The sequence below is a fragment of the Entelurus aequoreus genome, linkage group LG01, assembly GCF_033978785.1.
Source record: "Entelurus aequoreus isolate RoL-2023_Sb linkage group LG01, RoL_Eaeq_v1.1, whole genome shotgun sequence".
NCBI lineage: Eukaryota > Metazoa > Chordata > Actinopteri > Syngnathiformes > Syngnathidae > Entelurus > Entelurus aequoreus.
Window position 1 is genome coordinate 15,575,666 of NC_084731.1, and position 25,196 is coordinate 15,600,861.

General features: G+C 40.7%; 1 protein-coding gene across 3 annotated transcripts in view; it reads right to left on the reverse strand.

Moving 5' to 3' along the window:
- LOC133655937 (MICOS complex subunit mic25-b-like) overlaps nucleotides 1-25,196 on the reverse strand; it is a 124,667-nt gene that overhangs the window by 45,903 nt on the left and 53,568 nt on the right. For all 3 annotated transcript variants that reach the window (XM_062056713.1, XM_062056629.1, XM_062056795.1), the window contains one exon: nucleotides 22,709-22,779. In XM_062056713.1, coding sequence (XP_061912697.1) covers nucleotides 22,709-22,779 — 71 coding nt within the window. The remainder of the gene's footprint in view (nucleotides 1-22,708; nucleotides 22,780-25,196) is intronic.

The window sequence follows — 25,196 nt, forward strand, 5'->3', positions numbered from 1 at the left end:
CCACTTATATTTATTCATGATACAGATATATACTATCAGATATACTATCATCATAATACAGTCATCACACAAGATAATCACATTGAATTATTTACATTATTTACAATCAGGGGTGTGGAGGGGGGGGGGTAGGATATGGACAGCAAGTAGTGGACAGAGAGAGAGAGAGAGAGAGAGAGAGAGAGAGAGAGAGAGAGAGAGAGAGAGAGAGAGAGAGAGAGAGAGAGAGAGAGAGAGATCAGAAGGCATAAGAAAAAGTATCTGCATTTGATTGTTTACATTTGATTATTAGCAATCCGGGCAGGGTGTTAGTTTAGGGTTGTAGCTGCCTGGAGGTGAACTTTTATTGCGGTTTTGAAGGAGGATAGAGATGCCCTTTCTTTTATACCTGTTGGGAGCGCATTCCACATTGATGTGGCATAGAAAGAGAATGAGTTAAGACCTTTGTTAGTTGGAATCTGGTTTTAACGTGGTTAGTGGAGCTCCCCCTGGTGTTGTGGTTATGGCGGTCATTTATGTTAAGGAAGTAGTTTGACATGTACTTCGGTATCAGGGAGGTGTAGTGGATTTTATAGACTAGGCTCAGTGCAAGTTGTTTAACTCTGTCCTCCACCTTGAGCCAGCCCACTTTGGAGAAGTGGGTAGGAGTGAGATGGGATCTGGGGTGGAGGTCTAGAAGTAATGATGATGTTATTAACGTCATCATTCATAACAGATGTCCTGATTGGTCACAAGGAACATATCGACCAATCAACTACGGCGTAATATAAACTACGTCTCCAATCTTGATTTAGGGTCTGAAAAAAAACCGGAAAAACGGGAGATCTTTTTTTTTTTTTCCCGAGATTAAAAAAGACGGAATCCCGACTTTAGATGGAAAAATCACATGCCTGCAGGAAGAAGAAGCTGTTGTAGCATTCATACACACACTACATCACCATGGCAACACATTAATGCAGCTTTTTCAAATTTAAAGTTGCTCCTCCAGTAGAAATCCAAAGGATTCTCCCCAAAAGCAAAAGCAAAAGGCATACAATAGGCCAAATAAAGGGCTAAGTACCTAATTGCATAAATTGACTCTTATGGTGGTGGCTTTCCAAAAGTTGATATACCAGATGATTGTCACTTGCTGTTTGATTTGAAATGCTGACACTTGTTCAACATTCCCAACAAATCACTAAGAAGGAGAGATAACGCTAACAATGGCCCCAAGGTAATAATCCAAAGTCAAGTAGAAAAAAAACCTAATTATTTTCTTTATTCATGAAGAGAAACTTCCTGATAGCAGGAGTCTTCTAATAATGGAATCTGAAGCAGAAAATTGCCTGGACTAATCTTCACCTACTGACTGAAATGAAAGGTGAGCTCTTATTAGAAAACTATTAGGCTTGTTGGACAGCACCAAAACGAAGAAAAACAACACTCTTTCTGCCTGTGATATTTTGCATAAATATGTTTTGGAAGAAAGATTAGGCTCACATAATGAAAGTTTCCCATTCGTATTTGTTTCACCTTGGTGGTTTTTGTGCAAAGACTCCGGTTCTAAGTCGCCGCAAAGCGTGATTTAGGGAATAAAGCAATAAGTTCTAAGTCGCCAGAAAGCGTGACATTGGGAATAAAGCAATAAGAGGAAGAGGCAAAGACTGTTAAGGCAGAACATTTGATTATTCTCTTTGTGTCCAAGTTGCTGTTTGTGTATGAATGCAAGAAGACAAGGATTTGCTCTCCTTAAACCACAAGCCGTGGTTTTATATTTGGAGATTTAAATATTACGCTCAGTGGAGAGGAAGAAAAGACAGGATTAAAGATGTCATGAGATTAAAACAGGGGTGTCCAAAGTGCGGCCCGGGGGCTATTTGCGGCCCGCAGGTCATTTTTTAACGGCCCCACCGCACATTTTAAAAATACGATTGAAAAAAATAAAAAACATTAAAAGTGGTATTTAAAGAGCAAACAGGTGAAATGTAACAAGAAAATGTAGCAATGTTTACTCTAATCACACAAAGCTGCCATGCAGGCTGTTTCTTTCTTTAAAAAATAATAATGAATCAAAATCAATGTCATTATGAATTATTGACCTATTCAAGGCTCCAATTACGTCACATTAAATATTTTGAGATATTTTTTGGGGAAAATGTTGCATATTTTGTGTTTGCCCTGTCAGTGGCCTAGTGGTTAGAGTGTCCGCCCTGAGATCGGTAGGTTGGAGTTCAAATCCCAGCCGAGTCATACCAAAGACTATGAAAATGGGACCCATAACCTCCCTGCTTGGCACTCAGCAACACGGGTTGGAGTTGGGGGTTAAATCACCAAAATGATTCCCGGGCGCGGCGCCGCTGCTGCCCACTGCTCCCCAAGGGGATGGGTCAAATGCAGAGGACAAATTTCACCACATCTAGTGTGTGTGTGTGACAATCATTGGTACTTTAATCTTAATCTTTAATCTTTAAAAAAAACGAGCTGTTTTTTTTAAAGAAGGGCCTAAAACGAACAAACAGAAAACATAAACAACAATAAAACTTATAATTGACAGATCTGAAGTTGATCTCGAGATTATTGTGTTAAAAGTAAACAGTAAAAAAAGAAAAATTTAAATTTATTTTTTAACACTTTAATGAGTAGGACCCTTTTGGATTCCCTACAATTTTAGTGTGATTAGTTTTTAAGTGTCATTGCTCAAAAAAAAAAAAAGAATTAAAATCAATGGTGTTATGAGTGACCTTTTTAAGGCTCCAATTATTATATAATCTCAAATATCCCACTTAAATATTTTATTGGGTGAAAATATTGCATATTTTGTGTTTTTTTTCATTAAGAAAAAGGGTTTTCTTTGACAAAAAGAGCATACAATTAAAATCTTTAAAAAATGTTATATTGACAGATAGCTCTAATGTTGATCTAGAGATTTAAAAACTTGAATAATAACACAAATAATAATACTGAATAATGACACATTTTTTATATTTTTTGGACCAAAACCCTTTGGGGTCCCCGGGATCAAGCCTGAGTGGAAGTCTAAATGTATATTTTTTATACGTATATTGTATTGGTTTTTAAAATTAAAAAAATATCAAAATGGCCCCTGCTAGCTTTGACTTTTCAATGTGCGGCCCTCAGTGGAAAAAGTTTGGACACCCCTGGATTAAAAGGAATGATGCATCTTTTATTGTTAGAAGTTAGATGAGAGTGCCATAATGATGTCACTTGCTGGTGATAACAAACGCAAGTCCAGTCCGTTATCTAAATCCGAATCCAGTACAAAAAAGGGTCGTTCTACGAAATAGGCTTTCAAAAAAAACAAAAAACGTCCGTAATCCAAAAAATCCGGTCCCCTCCAAGGTTTCTCATTGTCATCCCATTGGGTTGAGTTTTTTCTTGCCCTGATGTGAGATCTGAGCCGAGGATGTCGTTGTGGCTTGTGCAGCCCTTTGAGACACTGGTGATTTAGGGCTATATAAGTAAACATTGATTGATTGATTGATTGAAAAAATATAGCGCCGAAAAAGAGGCTCTTAAAGGCCTATTGAAAGCCACTACTAGCGACCACGCAGTCTGATAGTTTATATATCAATGATGAAATCTTAACATTGCAACACATGCCAATACGGCCGGGTTAACTTATAAAGTACAATTTTAAATTTCCCGCGAAACTTCCGGTTGAAAACGTCTATGTATGATGACGTATGCGCGTGGCGTCAATCGTTGAAACGGAAGTATTCGGACACATTGTATCCAAAACAAAAAGCTCTGTTTTCATCGCAAAATTCCACAGTATTCTGGACATCTGTGTTGGTGAATCTTTTGCAATTTGTTTAATGAACAATGAAGACTGCAAAGAAGAAAGTTGTAGGTGGGATCGGTGTATTAGCGGCTGGCTGCAGCAACACAACCAGGAGGACTTTGACTTGGATAGCAGACGCGCTATCCGACGCTAGCCGCCGACCGCATTGATGATCGGGTGAAGTCCTTCGTCGCTCCGTCGATCGCTGGAACGCAGTTGAGCACGGGTGTTGATGAGCACATGAGGGCTGGCTGGCGTAAGTGGATAGCTAATGTTTTTAGCATAGCTCTGTGAAGTCCCGTTGCTAAGTTAGCTTCAATGGCATCGTTGCAACAGCATTGTTAAGCTTTGCCAGGCTGGAAAGCATTAACCGTGTAGTTACAGGTCCATGGTTTAATAGTATTGTTGATTTTCTGTCTATCCTTCCAGTCAGGGGTTTATTTATTTTGTTTCTATCTGCAGTTAAGCCCGATGCTACCACGTTAGCTCCGTAGCTAAAGTGCTTCGCTGATGTATTGTCGTGGAGATAAAAGTCACTGTGAATGTCCATTTCGCGTTCTCGACTCTCATTTTCAAGAGGATATAGTATCCGAGATGGTTTAAAATACAAATCTGTGATCCACAATAGAAAAAGGAGAGAGTGTGGAATCCAATGAGCCAGCTTGTACCTAAGTTACGGTCAGAGCGAAAAAAGATGCGTCCTGCACCGCACTCTAGTCCTTCACTCTCACGTTCCTCATCCACGAATCTATCATCCTGGCTCAAATTAATGGGGTAATCGTCGCTTTCTCGGTCCGAATCGCTCTCGCTGCTGGTGTAAACAATGGGGAAATGTGAGGAGCCTTTCAACCTGTGACGTCACGCTACTTCCGGTACAGGCAAGGCTTTTTTTTCAGCTACCAAAAGTTGCGAACTTTATCGTCGATGTTCTCTACTAAATCCTTTCAGCAAAAATATGGCAATATCGCGAAATGATCAAGTATGACACATAGAATGGATCTGCTATCCCCGTTTAAATAAAACAATTTCATTTCAGTAGGCCTTTAAACGTATAGGCAAGACAAAAGCATAGAAGCAAGCGGGCAGAATCGGAGAGGGGAGGGGAATGCAACTGCCTTCACCAAGAGCCAGGATATCCTACTTGAAGGCCCAAGTAGAAAATGCACCGCCCGCCACTGTTGGCATGATATACAACCTTGCAGTATCGCACATGAAAAAGTGGAATAGGGCCATTGTGAGTACTGCCAATGTCCTGAAAGTGGTCTAAAAGGGTTTGAGAAGTTGCAGTGTTGATGACAGCGCTGCATGATGCCTTTGCACATTTGAATTAACGACATGACAAAAAGACATGTCCATGTCACCGATAAAAGAAACGAAAAGGTCGGTTATATGTCAAGTTTTATGATTGAAATACGGTCATGTCGGATAGTTATGGAACACGTCCAAGCTAACTTTTGTCCTGAAACGGGAAGAGCATTTAAATATGAAGAGAGAAGAAGTGGAGTGTGGAGCAGAGATAGGAAGATCTGCTGATTGATCCCCAGCAAACTCACCAAGAGGAGGTTTCATTAAAACAGGTGACATTCAGGAACAAGATAAGGTGCACATGTTTGCTGATAACATTTCAGTCAGCACAACTTGTGCTTGAACTCACTCAAACTGCAGATGATCGGCCTCCACTTATCATGGACTACTATTTCAATTTCAGCTGTCTTACATTAACTCAACACTTCCTTTAAAACAGGGGTGTCCAAACTTTTTCCACTGAGGGCCGCACACTGAAAAATCAAAGCAAGCAGGGGCCATTTTGATATTTTTTTATTTTAAAAACCAATATATGTATAAAAAATATACATTTAGGCCTCCACTCAGGCTTGATCCCAGGAACCCCAAAGGTTTTTGGTAAAAAAAATATAAAAAATGTGTCATTATTCAGTATTATTATTTTTATTATTATTCAAGTTTTAAATCCCTAGATCAACATTAGGTTTATCTGTCAATATAACATTTTAAAGATTTAAGTCGTATGCTCTTTTTGTCAAAGAAAACCCTGTTTTTTTATGGAAAAAACACAAAATATGCAATATTTTCACCCAATAAAATTTTTAAGTGGAATATTTGACATTATATAATAATTGGAGCCTTAAAAAGGTCAATAACTCATAACACCATTGATTTTAAAGGCCTACAGAAATGAATTTTTTTTATTTAAACGGGAATAGCAGATCCATTCTGTGTCATACTTGATCATTTCGTGATATTGCCATATTTTTGCTGAAAGGATTTAGTAGAGAAAATCGACGATAAAGTTCGCAACTTTTGCTCGCTGATAAAAAAAGCCTTGCCTGTACCGGAAGTAGCGTGACGTCACAGGAGGTAATATTCCTCACAATTTTCCTTTGTTTACAATGGAGCGAGAGAGATTCGGAGCGACAAAGCGACGATTACCCCATTAATTTGAGCGAGGATGAAAGATTTGTGGATGAGGAACGTTAGAGTGAAGAACTAGAGGCAGTGCAGGACGTATCTTTTTTCGCTCTGACCGTAACTTAGGTACAAGCTGGCTCATTGGATTCCACACTCTCTCCTTTTTCTATTGTGGATCACGGATTTGTATTTTAAACCACCTCGGATACTATATCCTGTTGAAAATGAGAGTCGAGAACGCGAAATGGACATTCACAGTGACTTTTATCTCCACGACAATACATCGGTAACACACTTAGCTACTGAGCTAACGTGATAGAATCGTTCTCAAATGCAGATAGAAACAAAATACATAAATCCCTGACTGGAAGGATAGACAGAAGATCAACAATACTATTAAACCATGGACATGTAACTACACGGTTAATAACTCTCAGCCTGGTAAAGCTTAACAATGCTGTTGCTAACGACGCTAAGGCTAAATTAGCAACTTAGCAACCGGACCTCACAGAGCTATGCTAAAAACATTAGCGCTCCACCTACGCCAGCCAGCCCTCATATGCTCCTCAACAGCCGTGCTCACCTGCGTTCCAGCGATCGACGGCGCGACGAAGGACTTCATCCGTGGGTTTGGCGGCTAGCATCGGCTAGGCGTCTGCTATCAGGGTAAGTAGTCCTTGTTGTGTTGCTACAGCCAGCCGCTAATACGCCGATCCCACCTACAACGTTCTTCTTTGCAGCCTCCATTGTTCATTAAACAAATTGCAAAAGATTCACCAACACAGATGTCCAGAATACTGTGGAATTTTGTCGAAGAAAACAGAGCTCTGTGTATTGTGTCCAAACACTTCCGTGGACCTCGCGACGTCACGCGCATACGTCATCCTCCAAAGGCGTTTTGAACCGGAAGTTCCCCGGGAAATTTAAAATTGCACTTTATAAGTTAACCCGGCCGTATTGGCATGTGTTGCAATGTTAAGCTTTCATCATTGATATATAAACTATCAGGACTGCGTGGTCGGTAGTAGTGGCTTTCAGTAGGCCTTTAATTCATTATTATTTTTTGAGCGATGACACTTCTTTTTACTGTTATTTTTAACACAATAATCTCGAGATCAACTTCAGATATATCCGTCAATTATAAGTTGTATTGTTGTTTATGTTTTTGTTTGTTCGTTTTAGGCCCTTCTTTAAAAAAAAAAAAACAGCTCAATTTTTTGTATGGCAAACACCAAATATGCAACATTTTCCCCAAAAAATATCTCAAAGTAAAATATTTAATTTGACGTAATTGGAGCCTTGGATAGGTCAATAATTCATAATAACATTGATTTTGATTCATTATTATTTTTAAAAGAAAGAAACAGCCTGCATGGCAGCTTTGTGTTATTAGAGTAAACATTGCAACATTTTCTTGTTACATTTCACCTGTTTGGTCTTTCATACCACTTTTTATGTTTTTAATTTTTTTAATCATATTTTAAAATGGGCCGTGGGGCCGTTAAAAAATGACCTGCGGGCCGCAAATGGCCCCTGGGCCGCACTTTGGACATCCCTGCTTTAGAAGGTCCTCAAATGCAGTACTTCAATATTTGTCGTGACAAGAACGGGATTTGCCATAAAAACATGGAGATGGTTGGTGTGTTGGTGTCTTGATGGCTCAAAAACAAAATCTATCTTGGAGCCTTTTTCTTGCGTGGAACAAGAAAAAATTCTTGAAAATTTTATTTTTTTGGGATGAACATTTTGTTCTATATCTAAGTGTAGTACATACAACAAATTGGTCAACATAGAATGTGACTGTTAAAAAATATCCTTGTCAAAAATAAGTATTTTTGATTTTTCAGTTACTGTATTTTCCGGACTATTAGAGCAGTGTTTTTCAACCTTTTTTGAGCCAAGGCACATTTTTTGAGTTGAAAATATCCAGAGGCACACCACCAGCAGAAATCGTTAAAACAAGGAAACTCAGTTGACAGTAAGAAGTCGTTGTCGCAATTGTTGGATATGACTTTAAACCATAACAAACTATGTATCACTATAGCTCTTGTCTCAAAGCAGGTGTACTGTCACATCACGCCATTTTTTGCTGTTTTCCTGTGTGTAGTGTTTTGGTTCTTGTCTTGCGCTCCTATTTTGGTGGCTTTTTCTCTTTTTTTGGTATTTTCCTGTAGCAGTTTCATGTCTTCCTTTGAGCGATATTTCCCGCATCTACTTTGTTTTAGCAATCAAGAATATTTCAGTTGTTTTTATCCTTCTTTGTGGGGACATTGTTGACTGTCATGTCATGTTCGGATGTACATTGTGGACGCCGTCTTTGCTCCACAGTAAGTCTTTGCTGTCGTCCAGCATTCTGTTTTTGTTTACTTTGTAGCCAGTTCAGTTTTAGTTTCGTTCTGCATAGCCTTCCCTAAGCTTCAATGTCCTTTCTTAGGGGCACTCACCTTTTGTTTATTTTTGGTTTAAGCATTAGACAGCTTTTTACCTGCACGCTGCCTCACGCTGTTTCCGACATCTACAAAGCAATTAGCCACCGGCTGCCACCTACTGATATGGAAGAGTATTACACGGTCACTCTGCCGAGCTCTAGACAGCAGCGAAACTCAACAACGACACATCATTTGCAGACTATAATTACTGGTTTGCAAAAAATATTTTTAACCCAAATAGGTGAAATTAGATCATCTCCCACGGCACACCAGACTGTATCTCAGTGGTTGAAAAACACTATTAGAGGGTACTTTTTCCCATGCTTTGAACCCTGCGGCTTATAAAACGGTGTGGCTAATTATTGGATTTTCTTCCGCAAACGACCATATTGTTTTGTATTCAACCAATACAACACAGATAGAGACACTGAAAAAGTGTCATTGTTTGCGCTATGGCTCCATTTTTTGGACAACTTCGCTCAATCCAAGTGGTGCGGGTTGAAAACGTACTTCCTGTTTCGTGCCATGAACAGGAAATATAGGTCCCGTTTCGGCTACTATTCGTCCGTAGAGTTTCTGCTTGAAAGGATGTTTCATTCATCACTCCAAGCAATGTTTGTAAGTTTTACAATATAACCAAAACAACTCAAACTTACTAAACCGTCCCAAGTGTGATGTCTGTACGAGTGTTTTCATGCACATTTGTAAGTGCTATCGTAATGTAAGCAAGCTAGCGTCGTTAGCGTGAGCGAGTATAGTAACACATTTACAAGTGTCTGTGTTAGTTTTATTAATTTAGAACAGAAGGCTTTTTGTATTGTTTTAGTTTCACAAATTCCTCAGTAAATTCACCCAAATGTCACCATGGAATTATTGAGTCTGTTTAGCTGGTACCTATCCCCGGGTGCATGTTTTTGGCGGTGGGAGGAAGCGGTACCCACACAGTCACGGGGAGAACATGCAAACTCCACACAGAAAGATCCCGAGCCCGGGATTTATCTCAGGACTACTCAGTGTGCTTGGGAACAATTAAGGTATGTAAATAAACATTTACAAAATATTTAATACCGGTATATATCTGCGGCTAACAGTCCAGTCTGGCTAATATATGTAAAAATATTTATTTCATTCTAAAATTCGGTGGGTGCGACTTACTTACTTATACCGTAAAATACAGTATATTTAAAATTGCCTGATAAAATAGCTTTATTCAATATGTACATTTGAGTGTTTATGCTGTGCTTTTCCAGGACAGTGCAGGTTTAGGACTAACTGTTCTTGGGGGTATAAACTAAAATATGTCCATTGTTACTGCAGGAACATAATAAAAAAACTATTTCCTGCAGCAATTGTGGAAAACTTTTGTTATGGCAAACGTGTTGAAATGATTTGATCAAAAAACATTAACTGTGACCTTCCTTTGACTGTTGAAAAATAGCCGTGTTAGTGTGTGTCTTGTTCTTCTCAAGGCCAAGTGGTGAAGAGAGAGTTCTGTTTCCATAGCAAATGGCTGACGAGGGTCTTGCAGCGACTAACCATCTCTACTTTGGGAGAGCTTATGGTAGACACTTGCATGCACACAAACATATTCATAAAGGTGGTAGACTTTAAAGTACTCGCTGTTAAGCCTTACTAGACACACCCGCCATTGGTGTATTTGCCTTCTGTCCTTAGAGAAGTCACTTCAAGTCAATACAAGGATTTTTAAGAGGATTTGTGATGTTTACCATCTTAAGTAAGGTAATGTCTAGCATTAAAAGATTACAGTTGGTACAAAATGCGGCTGCTAGACTTTTGACAAGAACAAGAAAGTTTGATCATATTACGCCTATACTGTATACACCTTTATATACATATATACCTACATATATATATATCTATACTGGCTCACCTGCACTGGCTTCCTTAAGATGTGACTTTAAAGTTTTACTACTTGGGTATAAAATACTACACGGTCTAGCTCCATCCTATCTTGCTGATTGTATTGTACCATATGTCCCGGCAAGAAATCTGCGTTCAAAGAACTCCGACTTATTAGTGATTCCAAGAGCCCAAAAAAAGTCTGCGTGCTATAGAGCGTTTTCTATTGGGGCTCCAGTACTATGGAATGCCCTCCCGGTAACAGTTAGAGATGCTACCTCAGTAGAAGCATTTAAGTCCCATCTTAAAACTCATTTGTATACTCTAGCCTTTAAATAGACCCCCTTTTTAGACCAGTTGATCTGCCATTTGTTTTCTTTTCTGCTCTGCCCCCCTCTCCCTCGTGGAGGGGGGGGCACAGGTTCGGTGGCCACGGATGAAGCGCTGGCTGTCCAAAGTCGGGACCCGGGGTGGACCGCTCGCCTGTGCATCGGTTGGGGACATCTCTGTGGTGTTGACCTGTCTCCGCTCGGGATGGTCTCCTGCTGGCCCCACTATGGACTGGACTCTCACTATTATGTTGGATCCACTATGGACTGGACTTTCACTATTATGTTAGATCCACTATGGACTGGACTTTCACTATTATGTTAGATCCACTATGGACTGAACTTTCACTATTATGTTAGATCCACTATGGACTGGACTCTCACTATTCTGTTAGATCCACTATCGACTGGACTTTCACTATTATGTTAGATCCACTATGGACTGGACTCTCACTATTATGTTAGATCCACTATGGACTGGACTTTCACTATTATGTTAGATCCACTATGGACTGGACTCTCACTATTCTGTTAGATCCACTATCGACTGGACTTTCACTATTATGTTAGATCCACTATGGACTGGACTCTCACTATTATGTTAGATCCACTATGGACTGGACTTTCACTATTATGTTAGATCCACTATGGACTGGACTCTCACTATTCTGTTAGATCCACTATGGACTGGACTTGCACTATTATGTTAGATCCACTATGGACTGGACTCTCACTATCCTGTTAGATCCACTATGGACTGGACATTCACTATTATGTTAGATCCACTATGGACTGGACTCTCACTATTATGTTAGATCCACTATGGACTGGACTTTCACTATTATGTTAGATCCACTATGGACTGGACTCTCACTATTCTGTTAGATCCACTATGGACTGGACTCTCACAATATTATGCTAGATTGGGTTGAGTTTTTCCTTGCCCTGATGTGGGATCTGAACCGAGGATGTCGTTGTGGCTTGTGCAGCCCTTTGAGACACTCGTGATTTAGGGCTATATAAATAAACATTGATTGAGGTAAGCTAAGAAGCAGGTCTGGCCTAGTGGTTAGAGTGTCCGCCCTGAGATCGGTAGGTTGGAGTTCAAATCCTAGCCGAGTCATACCAAAGACTATAAAAATGGGACCCATTACCTCCCTGCTTGGCACTCAGCATCAAGGGTTGGAGTTGGGGGTTAAATCACCAAAATGATTCCCGGGCGCGGCGCCGCTGCTGCCCACTGCTCCCCAAGGGGATGGGTCAAATGCAAAGGACAAATTTCACCACATCTAGTGTGTGTGTGACAATCATTGGTACTTTAATCTTTAATCTGGTACTGTGTGTTGGGGGAACCATAAAGCCAATGGATTAGGTACTTTTGGAATATTTCACATGGTTTGTCATGGCGGGGACAATATGACAAAAATATTTATTTGTCTCTATTTGCGTCATCTTTTTTTCTGTTTTCAGCAGAGTAAACAAGGGTTTACCTTGAAACTCACTGGACAGTATCACCTACTCAGCTCTGTGATCGCTTTTCCACTTCAAAATAGCACCCCGAGACACTATGAACACCACATTTCATAACAGACACCGCCTGAGAACAGGAACAGGGCGATCAAAAGCTGCTATGGCCAGATGGGGCTACAAAACCGGCCCAACCACCTGCGAATGCGGAGAAGAGGACCACGCGATGCATCACTGCCTTGTCTGTCCTCTGCTACCCAACCAGTGCAGCTTAAAATATCTCGCAGAGTTCAATGACAATGCAAAAGACTGTGTAAAGAAATGGGAAACTGTCATATAACCACATGCTTCAAAGACACGAAAAGAAGAAGAAGAATAACAGACACACTAACTGACACTCAAGATTGGCATCGGTCCAATACTTTCCAAATGAACGATATCGGATATCATTAAAATAAAATGATCAGAAATGATCCAAAAGCCGAAACTATCAACATTGCATGTTGTGCCGTGAACAAAGATGTGACACATTTTAGTGGAGTACCGTATTTTTCGGACTACAAGTCGCAGTTTTTTTCATAGTTTGGCCGGGGGATGCGACTTATACTCAGGAGCGACTTATGTGTGAAATTATTAACACATTACCGTAAAATATCAAATAATATTATTTAGCTCATTCACGTAAGAGACTAGACGTATAAGATTTCATGGGATTTAGCGATTAGGAGTGACAGATTGTTTGGTAAACGTATAGCATGTTCTATATGTTATAGTTATTTGAATGACTCTTACCATAATATGTTACGTTAACATACCAGGCACGTTGTCAGTTGGTTATTTATGCCTCATATAACGTACACTTATTCAGCCTGTTGTTCACTATTCTTTATTTATTTTAAATTGTCTTTCAAATGTCTATTCTTGGTGTTGGCTTTTATCAAATAAATTTCCCCAAAAAATGCGACTTATACTCCAGTGCGACTTATAAATATATTTTTTCCTTCTTTATTGTGCATTTTCGGCCGCTGCGACTTATACTCCTGAGCGACTTATACTCCGAAAAATACGGTAGCTAACAGCTAACAGTCAATTGCCGTATTGGTAGATCAACCTCCTTGGCAAATGAATAGCTTGGGGACACTTTCAACAAGTATGGAGAGCCAGAGGGTTTTCAGCTCTTATTATAGATGAAGGCTGAAATGTCAATCTTTATGAAAAATAACCATGATATTTATCATAAGGACAAAAATTCAACCTGGAATCCTCAAGTTGCTGGCACGGTTGATCTCCCGCATGCGCCACACCTTTTTAATTAAATATGCCATCATCATTGATGGTAGAGGCCCTGTTATGCAAAATCAACTTTTCTTACCTGCTATTGTGTTTTTTTGGATCTGCATAAGTCCAATCAAAGCGTGCAGAGATATTTATAAAACAATCTGGCCTTCTTTCATGCTTCCTCCAAACAAGCCGTTTGGAATTTGCTCTGACGTTTTCTGCCCTGTGACGTCAGCGGGTATCTCCATATATGGTATGAATATACCCAAAGTGCTTTGCGCAAGTCCGCGCTGTAAACAATAAACTCCACCTTTTTCTGTCCTCCTGTTGTACATTCATGCTCCGCTGTTGGCAATTCTGATACAAAATAATGTAAAGTTCCAACTTATATCTGTCAGTAGACTCGCTATGGAAACGCTAAACACTACAATGAAGATGGCGGGGAAAAGAGACAACGTCAAATTGGGGCCACGTATATAAGACCACCCACAAAATGGAGCATCATGAAAAGACGGTCAGAAAGCAGCTTGAAAACGAATGGTCTGTTAAACTAGTGTTCCTTAATCATAGGGCTGGGCCGCCAAAAAATATGTGTTTCTCATTTCTCACGGTACTCAGTTGCAATACACTTTTCCACCACTTGTGGCAGTAATGACAATATCAAACAAACCGTAGAAGTCTGGAGCTAAAGTCACAGCGGCGTTTTTTAAGTGCAAATATTATGACTAAAGTGGTGAAGCTATATTTTCATTTTGACTTTTATTTGATTGACAGTTTATTTAAGAGACATATATATTTTTAATTATCATCAATTTAGTTAGAATGTATTTGTTTTAGCACAAATAAATGTATGTAAATTCATATTTCATCAGTTTTTTTGGTTAGCAACTTATTTTATAATCAGCCTGACCTAAGCCTAAGTTTTGTGTGTTAAATAAATAATGATCTTTGTGATTAAGACAAGGTTTGTAAGTAAGTTAGACATAATTATTAGATAAGATTAAAAGTGCTAATTGTTACTATTTGAGTGGACTCCAGGCCCTTGTGTAGGGGAAAAGTTGGGCCCCAAAGTTAAAAATGGTAAATGGGTTATACTTGTATAGCGCTTTTCTACCTTCAAGGTACTCAAAGCGCTTTGACACTATTTCCACATTCACCCATTCACACACACACATTCACACACTGATGGCTGGAGCTGCCATGCAAGGCCCTAACCACGACCCATCAGGAGCAAGGGTGAAGTGTCTGTAAGTATTATTAACTTACAATGGTACTCTTTTTGTATTGTTTCACTTTCACAAATTCCTCAGTAAATTAAAAAAAAAACGTCACGGTGGAGTTATTGAGTCTGTTTAGCTGATTGAATAGCTAGCTGCCACAGCTAGTAGGTCCAGGACCATGACTTCTGTTTTGTTTGATCAGCCGTTTTACTGCCATGTTAGATTTAGATTTAGATTTAGATTTATTGGTCCCCGTTGGGGAAATTCATTTTCACTGCTGTACATTTGAACAATAGACATTACACATCACGAAACAAAAATAACAAAAAGACATCATACATGACCAACACAAATTTACAGGCTTGTCAGAGAGGTCGGCCGGGCCTGCTGTTAAGGGCGGCTATAGCTGCAGGGATAAGGCTTTTCCTGAGGCGGGCCCTCCGGAATTTGATGGTTCTGTACCTGCGCCCTGATGGTAGTGGGATGATGTATTGGTGTAGTGGGTGAGTGATATCCTGGACTATCGTGTTTGCCAGTCGAGTGATGGACCTGTGGTTTAAATCTGAAATGTTGGGTGTGGGTAGGCCGATGATTTTAGCTGCTATGTTTGTAATGCGTGTGAGTTTGGTCCGGTTGGTTACAGTAAGCATAGTGAAAAAACATGTGGAACAGTACATAAGGATGGGTTGAACAATCCTGTGGTAAAGTAATAACAGAAGGTGAGGTGCAACGTATAGTCCTTTAAAGGCCTACTGAAATGATTTTTTTTTTATTTAAACGGGGATAGCAGATCCATTCTATGTGTCATACTTGATCATTTCGCGATATTGCCATATTTTTGCTGAAAGGATTTAGTAGAGAACAACGACGATAAAGGTTGCAACTTTTGGTCGCTGATAAAAAAGCCTTGTCTAAGTAGCGTGACGTCACCGGAGGAAGGACTCCTCACATTTTCCCATTGTTTACAATGCAGCAAGAGAGATTCGAACTGAGAAAGCGACGATTACCCCATTAATTTGAGCGAGGATGAAAGATTTGTGGATGAGGAAAGTGAGAGTGAAGGACTACAGTGCAGTGCAGGACGTATCTTTTTTCACTCTGACCGTAATTTAGGTAAAAGGGTTCATTGGATTCCACACTTTCTCCTTTTTCTATTGTGGATCACGGATTTGTATTTTAAACCACCTCGGATACTATATTCTCTTGAAAATGAGAGTCGGGAACGCGAAATGGACATTCACAGTGACTTTTATCTCCACGACAATACATCGGCGAAGCTCTTTAGCTACTGAGCTAACGTGATAGCATCGGGCTCAAATGCAGATAGAAACAAAATAAATAAATCCCTGACTGGAAGGATAGACAGAAGATCAACAATACTATCAAACCATGGACATGTAAATACAGGGTTAATAATTCCCAGCTGGGCGAAGCTTAACAATGCTGTTGCTAACGACGCCATTGAAGCTAACTTAGCAACGGGACCTCACAGAGCTATGATAAAAACATTAGCGCTCCACCTACGCCAGCCAGCCCTCATCTGCTCATCAACACCCGTGCTCACCTGCGTTTCAGCGATCGACGGAAGGACGAAGGACTTCACCCGATCATCCGTGCGGTCGGCGGCTAGCGGTGGCTAGCGCCGGCTAGCGCGTCTGCTATCCAAGTCAAAGTCCTCCTGGTTGTGTTGCTACAGTCAGCCGCTAATACACCGATCCCACCTACAACTTTCTTCTTTGCAGTCTTCATTGTTCATTAAACAAATTGCAAAAGATTCACCAACACAGATGTCCAGAATACTGTGGAATTTTGAGATGAAAACATAGCTTTTTTGTATTGGATTCAATGGGGTACCAATACTTCCGTTTCAACGATTGACGTCACGCGCATACGTCATCATATATAGACGTTTTCAACCGGAAGTTTAGCGGGAAATTTAAAATTGCACTTTATAAGTTAACCCGGCCGTATTGGCATGTGTTGCAATGTTAAGATTTCATCTTTGATGTATAAACTATCAGACTGCGTGGTCGGTAGTAGTGGCTTTCAGTAGGTCTTTAAGTTTACGGATGGCTGACAGTCTTTGTTGACTTCTTTTTTGAATGTCCGTGGTGTGCTGATCAAAGGTGAGTTTATAGTGTGACATTCATATTTACTAAACAGGATTATCTATATTTGTTCCAGATTAACAGTAGTCTAGTGTTGACAAAAACAAAGACACACATCTCTAACACTTGACCATCCAAAATGAGAGCAATATCAAGAGAATAATAATAGAAAAGTGAAAACAGCAGGAGCGTGAATGGCAGCTGAAGACCAACACAATGTCGGAAGAAAATGGCAAACTATGGTCCCAGATATAATTTTGGTATTCTCTCCTTAGCCGCCCACAACTGGCTCATCCTTCAGCGGTGAGTAAATAGAAGAATTAGTGGCTAGTGTGAAAGGACAATGAAACGCTGGCAGAACATGACACAATGTCTGTTTGTGTGCTAGCGCTGCAAAATAGTCAACAATAATAAACGGCAGATTGTGCTTTTCCCGCCGAGAAATTGTGCTGAACTGATCTCGTAACCTTTCCATACAGCCATGGACAGGAAATAACAAAAAATGCTTAATGTAATCATGCGGACCAAATTTTGGTCTTGAATTGGATTCCATTGACTGCAATGGAACAGGTGGAAGATGTCGATACAATGCAAAAATAGCCAAATGGACCTACTGTTACTATGTTTTTTTCAGCTGTAACATTGTGTACAGCTGCATGGAACTATGTCGTTATGAAAAACGATCAATTTATTTTCCGAGCCATGTGAGCATTATTGGCGTGTACAAAACCCAAAACCAGTAAAGTTGTCACGTTGTGTAAATGGTAAACAAAAACAGAATACAATGATTTGCAAATCCTTTTCAGCTTATATTCAATTGAATAGACTGCAAAGACAAGATATTTATTGTTGGAACTGGAAAACTTTGTTATTTTTTGCAAATTTTAGCTCATTTTGAATTTGATGCCTGCAACATGTTTCAAAAAAGCTGGCACAAGTGGCAAAAAGACTGAGAAAGTTGAGGAATGCTCATCAAACACTTATTTGGAACATCCCACAGGTGAACAGGCTAATTGGGAACAGGTGGGTGCCATGATTGGGTATAAAAGCAGCTTCCATGAAATGCTCAGTCATTCACAAACAAAGATGGGGCGAGGGTCACCACTTTGTCAACAAATGTCTGAGCAAATTGTTTAAGAACAACATTTCTCAACCAGCTATTGCAAGGAATTTTGGGATTTCACCAGCTACGGTCTGTAATATCATCAAAGGGTTCAGAGAATCTGGAGAAATCACTGCACGTAAGCCATGATATTACGGACCTTGGATCCCTCAGGCGGTACTGCATCAAAAAGCGACATCAGCGTGTAAAGGATATCACCACATGGGCTCAGGAACACTTGAGAAACTACAGTTGGTCGCTACATCTGTAAGTGCAAGTTAAAACTCTACTATGCAAAGCCAAAGCCATTTATCAACAACAACCGAAAACTCTTCGCTGGGCCCGAGCTCATGGATTGATACAAAGTGGAAAAGTGTTCTGTGGTCTGACGAGTCCACATTTCAAATTGTTTTTGGAAACTGTGGTCGTCGTGTCCTCCGGACCAAAGAGGAAAAGAACCATACGGATTGTTCTGGGCGCATCTGTGATGGTATGGGGGTGTATTAGTGCCCAAGGCATGGGTAACTTACACATCTGTGAAGGCACCATTAATGCTGAAAGGTACATACAGGTTTTGGAGCAATGTTATCATGGACGCCCCTGCTTATTTCAGCAAGACAATGCCAAGCCACGTGTTACAACAGCGTGGCTTTATAGTAAAAGAGTGCGGGTACTAGATTGGCCTGCCTGTAGTCTAGACCTGTCTCCCATTGAAAATGTGTGGCGCAATATCAATCAATCAATCAATGTTTATTTATATAGCCGTAAATCACAAAAGTCTCAAAGGGCTGCACAAGCCACAACGACATCCTCGGCACAGAGCCCACACAAGGGACGTCGATGTGAATGACTATGAGAAACCTTGGAGAGGACCGCATATGTGGGTAACCCCCCCTCTAAGTACAGTCCCTAGTGGATCCAACATAACAGTGAGAGTCCAGTCCATAGTGGGGCCAGCAGGAGACCATCCCGAGCGGAGACAGGTCAGTAGCGCAGAGACGTCCCCATATATGAAGCCTAAAACAGCACAAGGTGTCACGGCCCGGGCGCATTCCAAAGCGCATTCATCTGTGCGCTCTGCTGGGCGCAACTCCAGGAGCGCGCCAGTCCGGCTGCCAAAAGCAGCTGCAATCAACACACCTGTCGCTGATGAGAAGCCCTGCCTTCATAAGCCAACACAACCTGCTATCAGGCGCCAGAACGTAGCCTTCTGTTCCAGTACAGTAAGCCGACCAATCAAGCTCTATGCATACTCTCTCTGTGTTTCTCCCCCTCGTGTTGATTGGTCTCGTGTTCCTATTGTCGTCTTCCAGCTGCAGACCTCCGTTCTTACGTCACGAGCCGTGTGTCTCGTCTCCCCGTATTCCCTCTGCTTCCTAGACTGCCTCTTGGATCTCAACCTCCCCACCTCTTGCTCAACACTCCCGGTAACACTCAGCATTTAAATCCTACACATCGTCACACACAGACACACACACATTTTGGAATTTTTACACACTCCATTCTATTGTGTATATATTTACTATAATAAATAGAGCTAAAACAACGTCCCTCCTGTCTGTGCCTCAGTTCCCAAACGTTTACTGAGTGTGGTTAAAAGGAAAGGCCATGTAACACAATGGTCAAAATGCCCCTCTGACAACTTTTTTGCAATGTGTTGCTGCCATTAAATTCTACGTTCATCATTATTTGCAAAAAATAACAAAGTTTCTCAGTGTGAACATGAAATATCTCGTCTTTGCAGTCTATTCAATTGAACATAAAGGATTTGCAAATCATTGTATTCTGTTTTCATTTACCATTTACACAACGTGACAACTTCACTGCTTTTGTAGAAGGGAAAAGGGAAGATGAGCTTGATTGGCCTCTCTCTCCTTCCACAAAAATGGTGAGACAAGGTGTTACAACACGGTCTAAATTGGCAGCACTCGCAGACTGTGGCAGCGCCAGTTTGGCTTCATTTCAGCGTTGAACCAAACGGACATGCTTTTTTTTTTTGACAGCAGGTGAGCTTTGAGCCCTGCCATCCCAGAGGAAAACATGTTCTTTTGGGGACATCATGCTGCTTCTGTTTTCCCATCAGCAGACTGCAGCCTCTCTCGGATTCAACCATTAAAAAAAAAAAAAAAAAAAACAAGACTGCTGCTGACGGATATAATTACAGGATATGAATAGCAATGCTAATGATCTCAAAAATAAAACAGTGACGGATAAAATGAGAAAGAGTTCAATTTGTTGTCGGCACATGGATTGGAAGATCATGTCAGCTTCTGTTCACAGCAAGGAAAGAATATTCTTCAGTACTTTCTTTGGACAGTGAAAAGAATATTCATCACTCTAACAAGTGCGCTGATTTCAAAGGAAAGGCAATGTTATGTAACAAGGTAGCGTACGCACGAAAACCTGCCGTACGCCGTCTTTCACGGCAAAGGTGAGATGTCTCAAGACTGACGTTGACGTGGAAATCTGACTCTCACGCCAACTTCATGGCTGACGCGCGTACGTACATTTCTACATAGGCTGTGTACGTACGTACGTACGTTTCTACACAGGCTGTGTACGTACGTAAGTATGTTTCTACAAAGACTGTGTACGTACGTAAATACGTTTCTACAAAGACTGTGTATGTACGTACGTAAGTTTCTACACAGGCTGTGTACGTATGTACATACGTTTCTACACAGGCTGTGGACCTACGTAAGTATGTTTCTACAAAGACTGTGTACGTACGTACGTACGTTTCTACAAAGACTGTGTATGTACGTACGTAAGTTTCTACACAGGTTGTGTACTACGTACGTACGTTTCTACACAGGCTGTGTACGTATGAACGTTTCTACACAGGCAGTGTACATATGTACGTTTCTACACAGGCTGTGTACGTATGTACGTACGTTTCTACACAGGCTGTGTACGCCCCTACGTTTCTACACAGGCTGTGTAATTATGTACGTTTCTACACAGGCTGTGTACGCCCCCTAGGATCCTACACAGGATGTGTACGTGCGTACGTTTCTACACAGGCTGTGTAATTATGTACGTTTCTACACAGGCTGTGTACGTACGTACGTTTCTACACAGGCTGTGTACGTACGTACATTTCTACACATGCTGTGTACGTACGTACGTTTCTACACAGGCTGTGTACATACGTTTCTACACAGGCTGTGTACGTACGTACGTACATTTAAAAACAGGCTGTGTACGCCCCTACATTTCTACACAGGCTGTGTACATACGTACGTTTCTACACAGGCTGTGTACGTACGTACGTTTCTACACAGGCTGTGTACGTACGTGCGTTTCTACACAGGCTGTGTACGTACGTACGTTTTTACATAGGCTATGTACGTATGTACGTACATACTTTTCAACACAGGCTGTGTACGTACATTTCTACACAGGCTGTGGATGTACGTACGTACATTTCTACACAGGCTGTGGATGTACGTACGTTTCTACACAGGCAGTGTACGTACATACGTTTCTACACAGGCCGTGTACGCCCCTACGTTTCTACACAGGCCGTGTACGTACCTACGTTTCTACACAGGCCGTGTACGCCCCTACGTTTCTACACAGGCCGTGTACGTACCTACGTTTCTACACAGGCTGTGTACGTACGTACGTTTTTACACAAGCTGTGTACATACGTTTCTACACAGGCTGTGTACGTACGTACGTTTCTACACAAGCTGTGTACGTACGTACGTTTCTACACAGGATGTGTACCTACGTACGTTTCTACACAAGCTGTGTACATACGTTTCTACACAGGCTGTGTACGTACGTACATTTCTACACAATGTGTACATACGTTTCTACACAGGCTGTGTACGTACGTACGTATCTACACAAGCTGTGTACATACGTTTCTACACAGGCTGTGTATGTACATACGTTTCTACACAGGCTGTGTGCGTACCTACGTTTCTACACAGGCTGTGTACGTACGTACGTACGTTTCTACACAGGCTGTGTACGTACGTACGTTTCTACACAGGCTGTGTACGTATGTGCGTTTCTACACAGGCTGTGTACGTATGTGCGTTTCTATACAGTCTGTGTACGTACGCACATTTTTACACAAGCTGTGTACGTACGTACGTTTTTACACAGGCTGTGTACGTACGTACGTACATTCAAACACAGGCTGTGTACGTACATTTCTACACAGGCAGTGGATGTACGTACGTTTCTACACAGGCAGTGGATGTACGTACGTTTCTACACAGGCTGTGTACGCCCCTATGTTTCTACACAGGCTGTGTACGTACGTTTCTACACAGGCTGTTTACGTACGTACGTTTCTACACAGGCTGTGTACGTACGAACGTATCTACACAGGCTGTGTACATACGTAGGTTTCTACACAAGCTGTGTACGTACGTACGTACGTTTTTACACAGGCTGTGTACGCCCCTACGTTTATATGAACACAATGTTAGCATGTATTTCCTGTACTGCTACACCTCTAGTAAGCACAGTTATAATATGAACAAAATGACAGCTGTTAGCACATACATCAAACATTGTGGAAAGTTACCAGATATTGCAGTAGTAAACAGTAGGGTTGCAACTGTACTCGCTATAATCCTATTTGCATATTTAGAAGAAAAAGCATTGAAGTGTAGAAGCTATGGTTTTGTCTCGACATACTGGAACATGTTTTTCAACTAATGAGATGTTAAAAAGTAGAGACTTTACCTGATTTTAGCCTCAGCTTTGCTGGCTGCCTGCTTGTACTGGTCAGTCGTCTGTTGGTAAGCGTCAAGGTTCTGCAGGGTAAAGACCATGCAGCTGTCATTCATCAGCACACCTTTTCTTGTCACAATCATGTCCAAGTTTAAATGACCACATATACATGTTTTGGTATTAATACAACATTTATATTTAAGGAAAGATAGCAAAAGTGTTAACCATTCTCAGAAATGTCACATTCCCATAAATGATGGACCTTTAAATTCTTAGAAAAGCTGAATGCTGATGGCCAGCTGATAGGCCTCAATGCTTGATTTCATGCAAGTGGCATTTAAACAGCAATTACTGCACAGAATGAGGGGGAGGTCATTTCTCTGTGCTAGTAATCAGTGGTTTGGTTCTAGTGCACTGTGGTCATACATGCTGACAAGAAGATGCCATAACAAAGTGTAGTAATCAGTGGTTTGGTTCTAGTGCACTGAGGTCATACATGCTGACAAGAGGATGCTATAACAAAGTCTAGTAATCAGTGGTTTGGTTCCAGTGCACTGTGGTCATACATGCTGACAAGAGGATGCCATAACAAAGTCTAGTAATCAGTGGTTTGGTTCTAGTGCACTGAGGTCATACATGCTGACAAGAGGATGCTATAACAAAGTCTAGTAATCAGTGGTTTGGTTCTAGTGCACTGAGGTCATACATGCTGATAAGAGGATGCTATAACAAAGTCTAGTAATCAGTGGTTTGGTTCTAGTGCACTGTGGTCATACATGCTGACAAGAAGATGCCATAACAAAGTATAGTAATCAGTGGTTTGGTTCTAGTGCACTGAGGTCATACATGCTGACAAGAGGATGCTATAACAAAGTCTAGTAATCAGTGGTTTGGTTCCAGTGCACTGTGGTCATACATGCTGACAAGAGGATGCCATAACAAAGTCTAGTAATCAGTGGTTTGGTTCTAGTGCACTGTGGTCATACATGCTGACAAGAGGATGCTATAACAAAGTCTAGTAATCAGTGATTTGGTTCTAGTGCACTGAGGTCATACATGCTGACAAGAGGATGCTATAACAAAGTCTAGTAATCAGTGGTTTGGTTCCAGTGCACTGTGGTCATACATGCTGACAAGAGGATGCCATAACAAAGTCTAGTAATCAGTTGTTTGGCTCTAGTGCACTGAGGTCATACATGCTGACAAGAGGATGCCAAAACAAAGTCTAGTAATCAGTGATTTGGTTCTAGTGCACTGTGGTCATACATGCTGACAAGAGGATGCCATAACAAAGTCTAGTAATCAGTGGTTTGGTCTAGTACACTGAGGTCATACATGCTGAAAAGAGGATGCTATAACTAAGTCTAGTAATCAGTGGTTTGGTTCTAGTGCACTGTGGTCATACATGCTGACAAGAGGATGCCATAACAAAGTCTGGTAATCAGTGATTTGGTTCTAGTGCACTGTGGTCATACATGCTGACAAGAGGATGCTATACCAAAGTCTAGTAATCAGTGGTTTGGTTCTAGTGCACTGTGGTCATACATGCTGACAAGAGGATGCCATTACAAAGTCTAGTAATCAGTGGTTTGGTTCTAGTGCACTTTGGTCATACATGCTGACAAGAGGATGCTATACCAAAGTCTAGTAATCAGTGGTTTGGTTCTAGTGCACTGTGGTCATACATGCTGACAAGAGGATGCTATACCAAAGTCTAGTAATCAGTGGTTTGGTTCTAGTGCACTGTGGTCATACATGCTGACAAGAGGATGCCATAACAAAGTCTAGTAATCAGTGGTTTGGTTCTAGTGCACTTTGGTCATACATGCTGACAAGAGGATGCTATACCAAAGTCTAGTGTTCTAGTGCACTGTGGTCATACATGCTGACAAGAGGATGCCATAACAAATTCTAGTAATCAGTGGTTTGGTTCTAGTGCACTTTGGTCATACATGCTGACAAGAGGATGCCCTAACAAAGTAATTTCCCCTCCAGCCTTTGACTACAAATGCTATATTTAGCATGGACTAAAATAATACAGCTAATCAGAATCAGAAATACTTTAATAATCCCCGAGGAGAAATTAAGATGCTACATTTCAGGGGTGTCAAAACTTATTTTAGCTGTCTATTCCCAAGTGGACTGGAATGGTAAAATAATGGCTTGATAACTTAAAAATAAAGACAATTTTAGATATTTGTCTAAGTTTAAAAACAGACAAAGCACATTCTGAAAATGCATAAATCAGAAAGTTTTTTGAACACTCAAATGTTGCGATTAATAGTATTATATCTTTATTTAATTATTTCTGAATAAATGATGTGAATAATGTTCATCAGTCAAATAGGTGCAATTGAGTCTGGCAGAGTTTTAAAATGCTCCCATTGGTGTTATTTTTTAATCCGTCAGAAGATGAAATTAATAATTATCTCCAAATTAAATATCAGGAAGTTATAATTGTAATTTACTAATTTTCCTCAGATGAAGTGCTAACATGTGG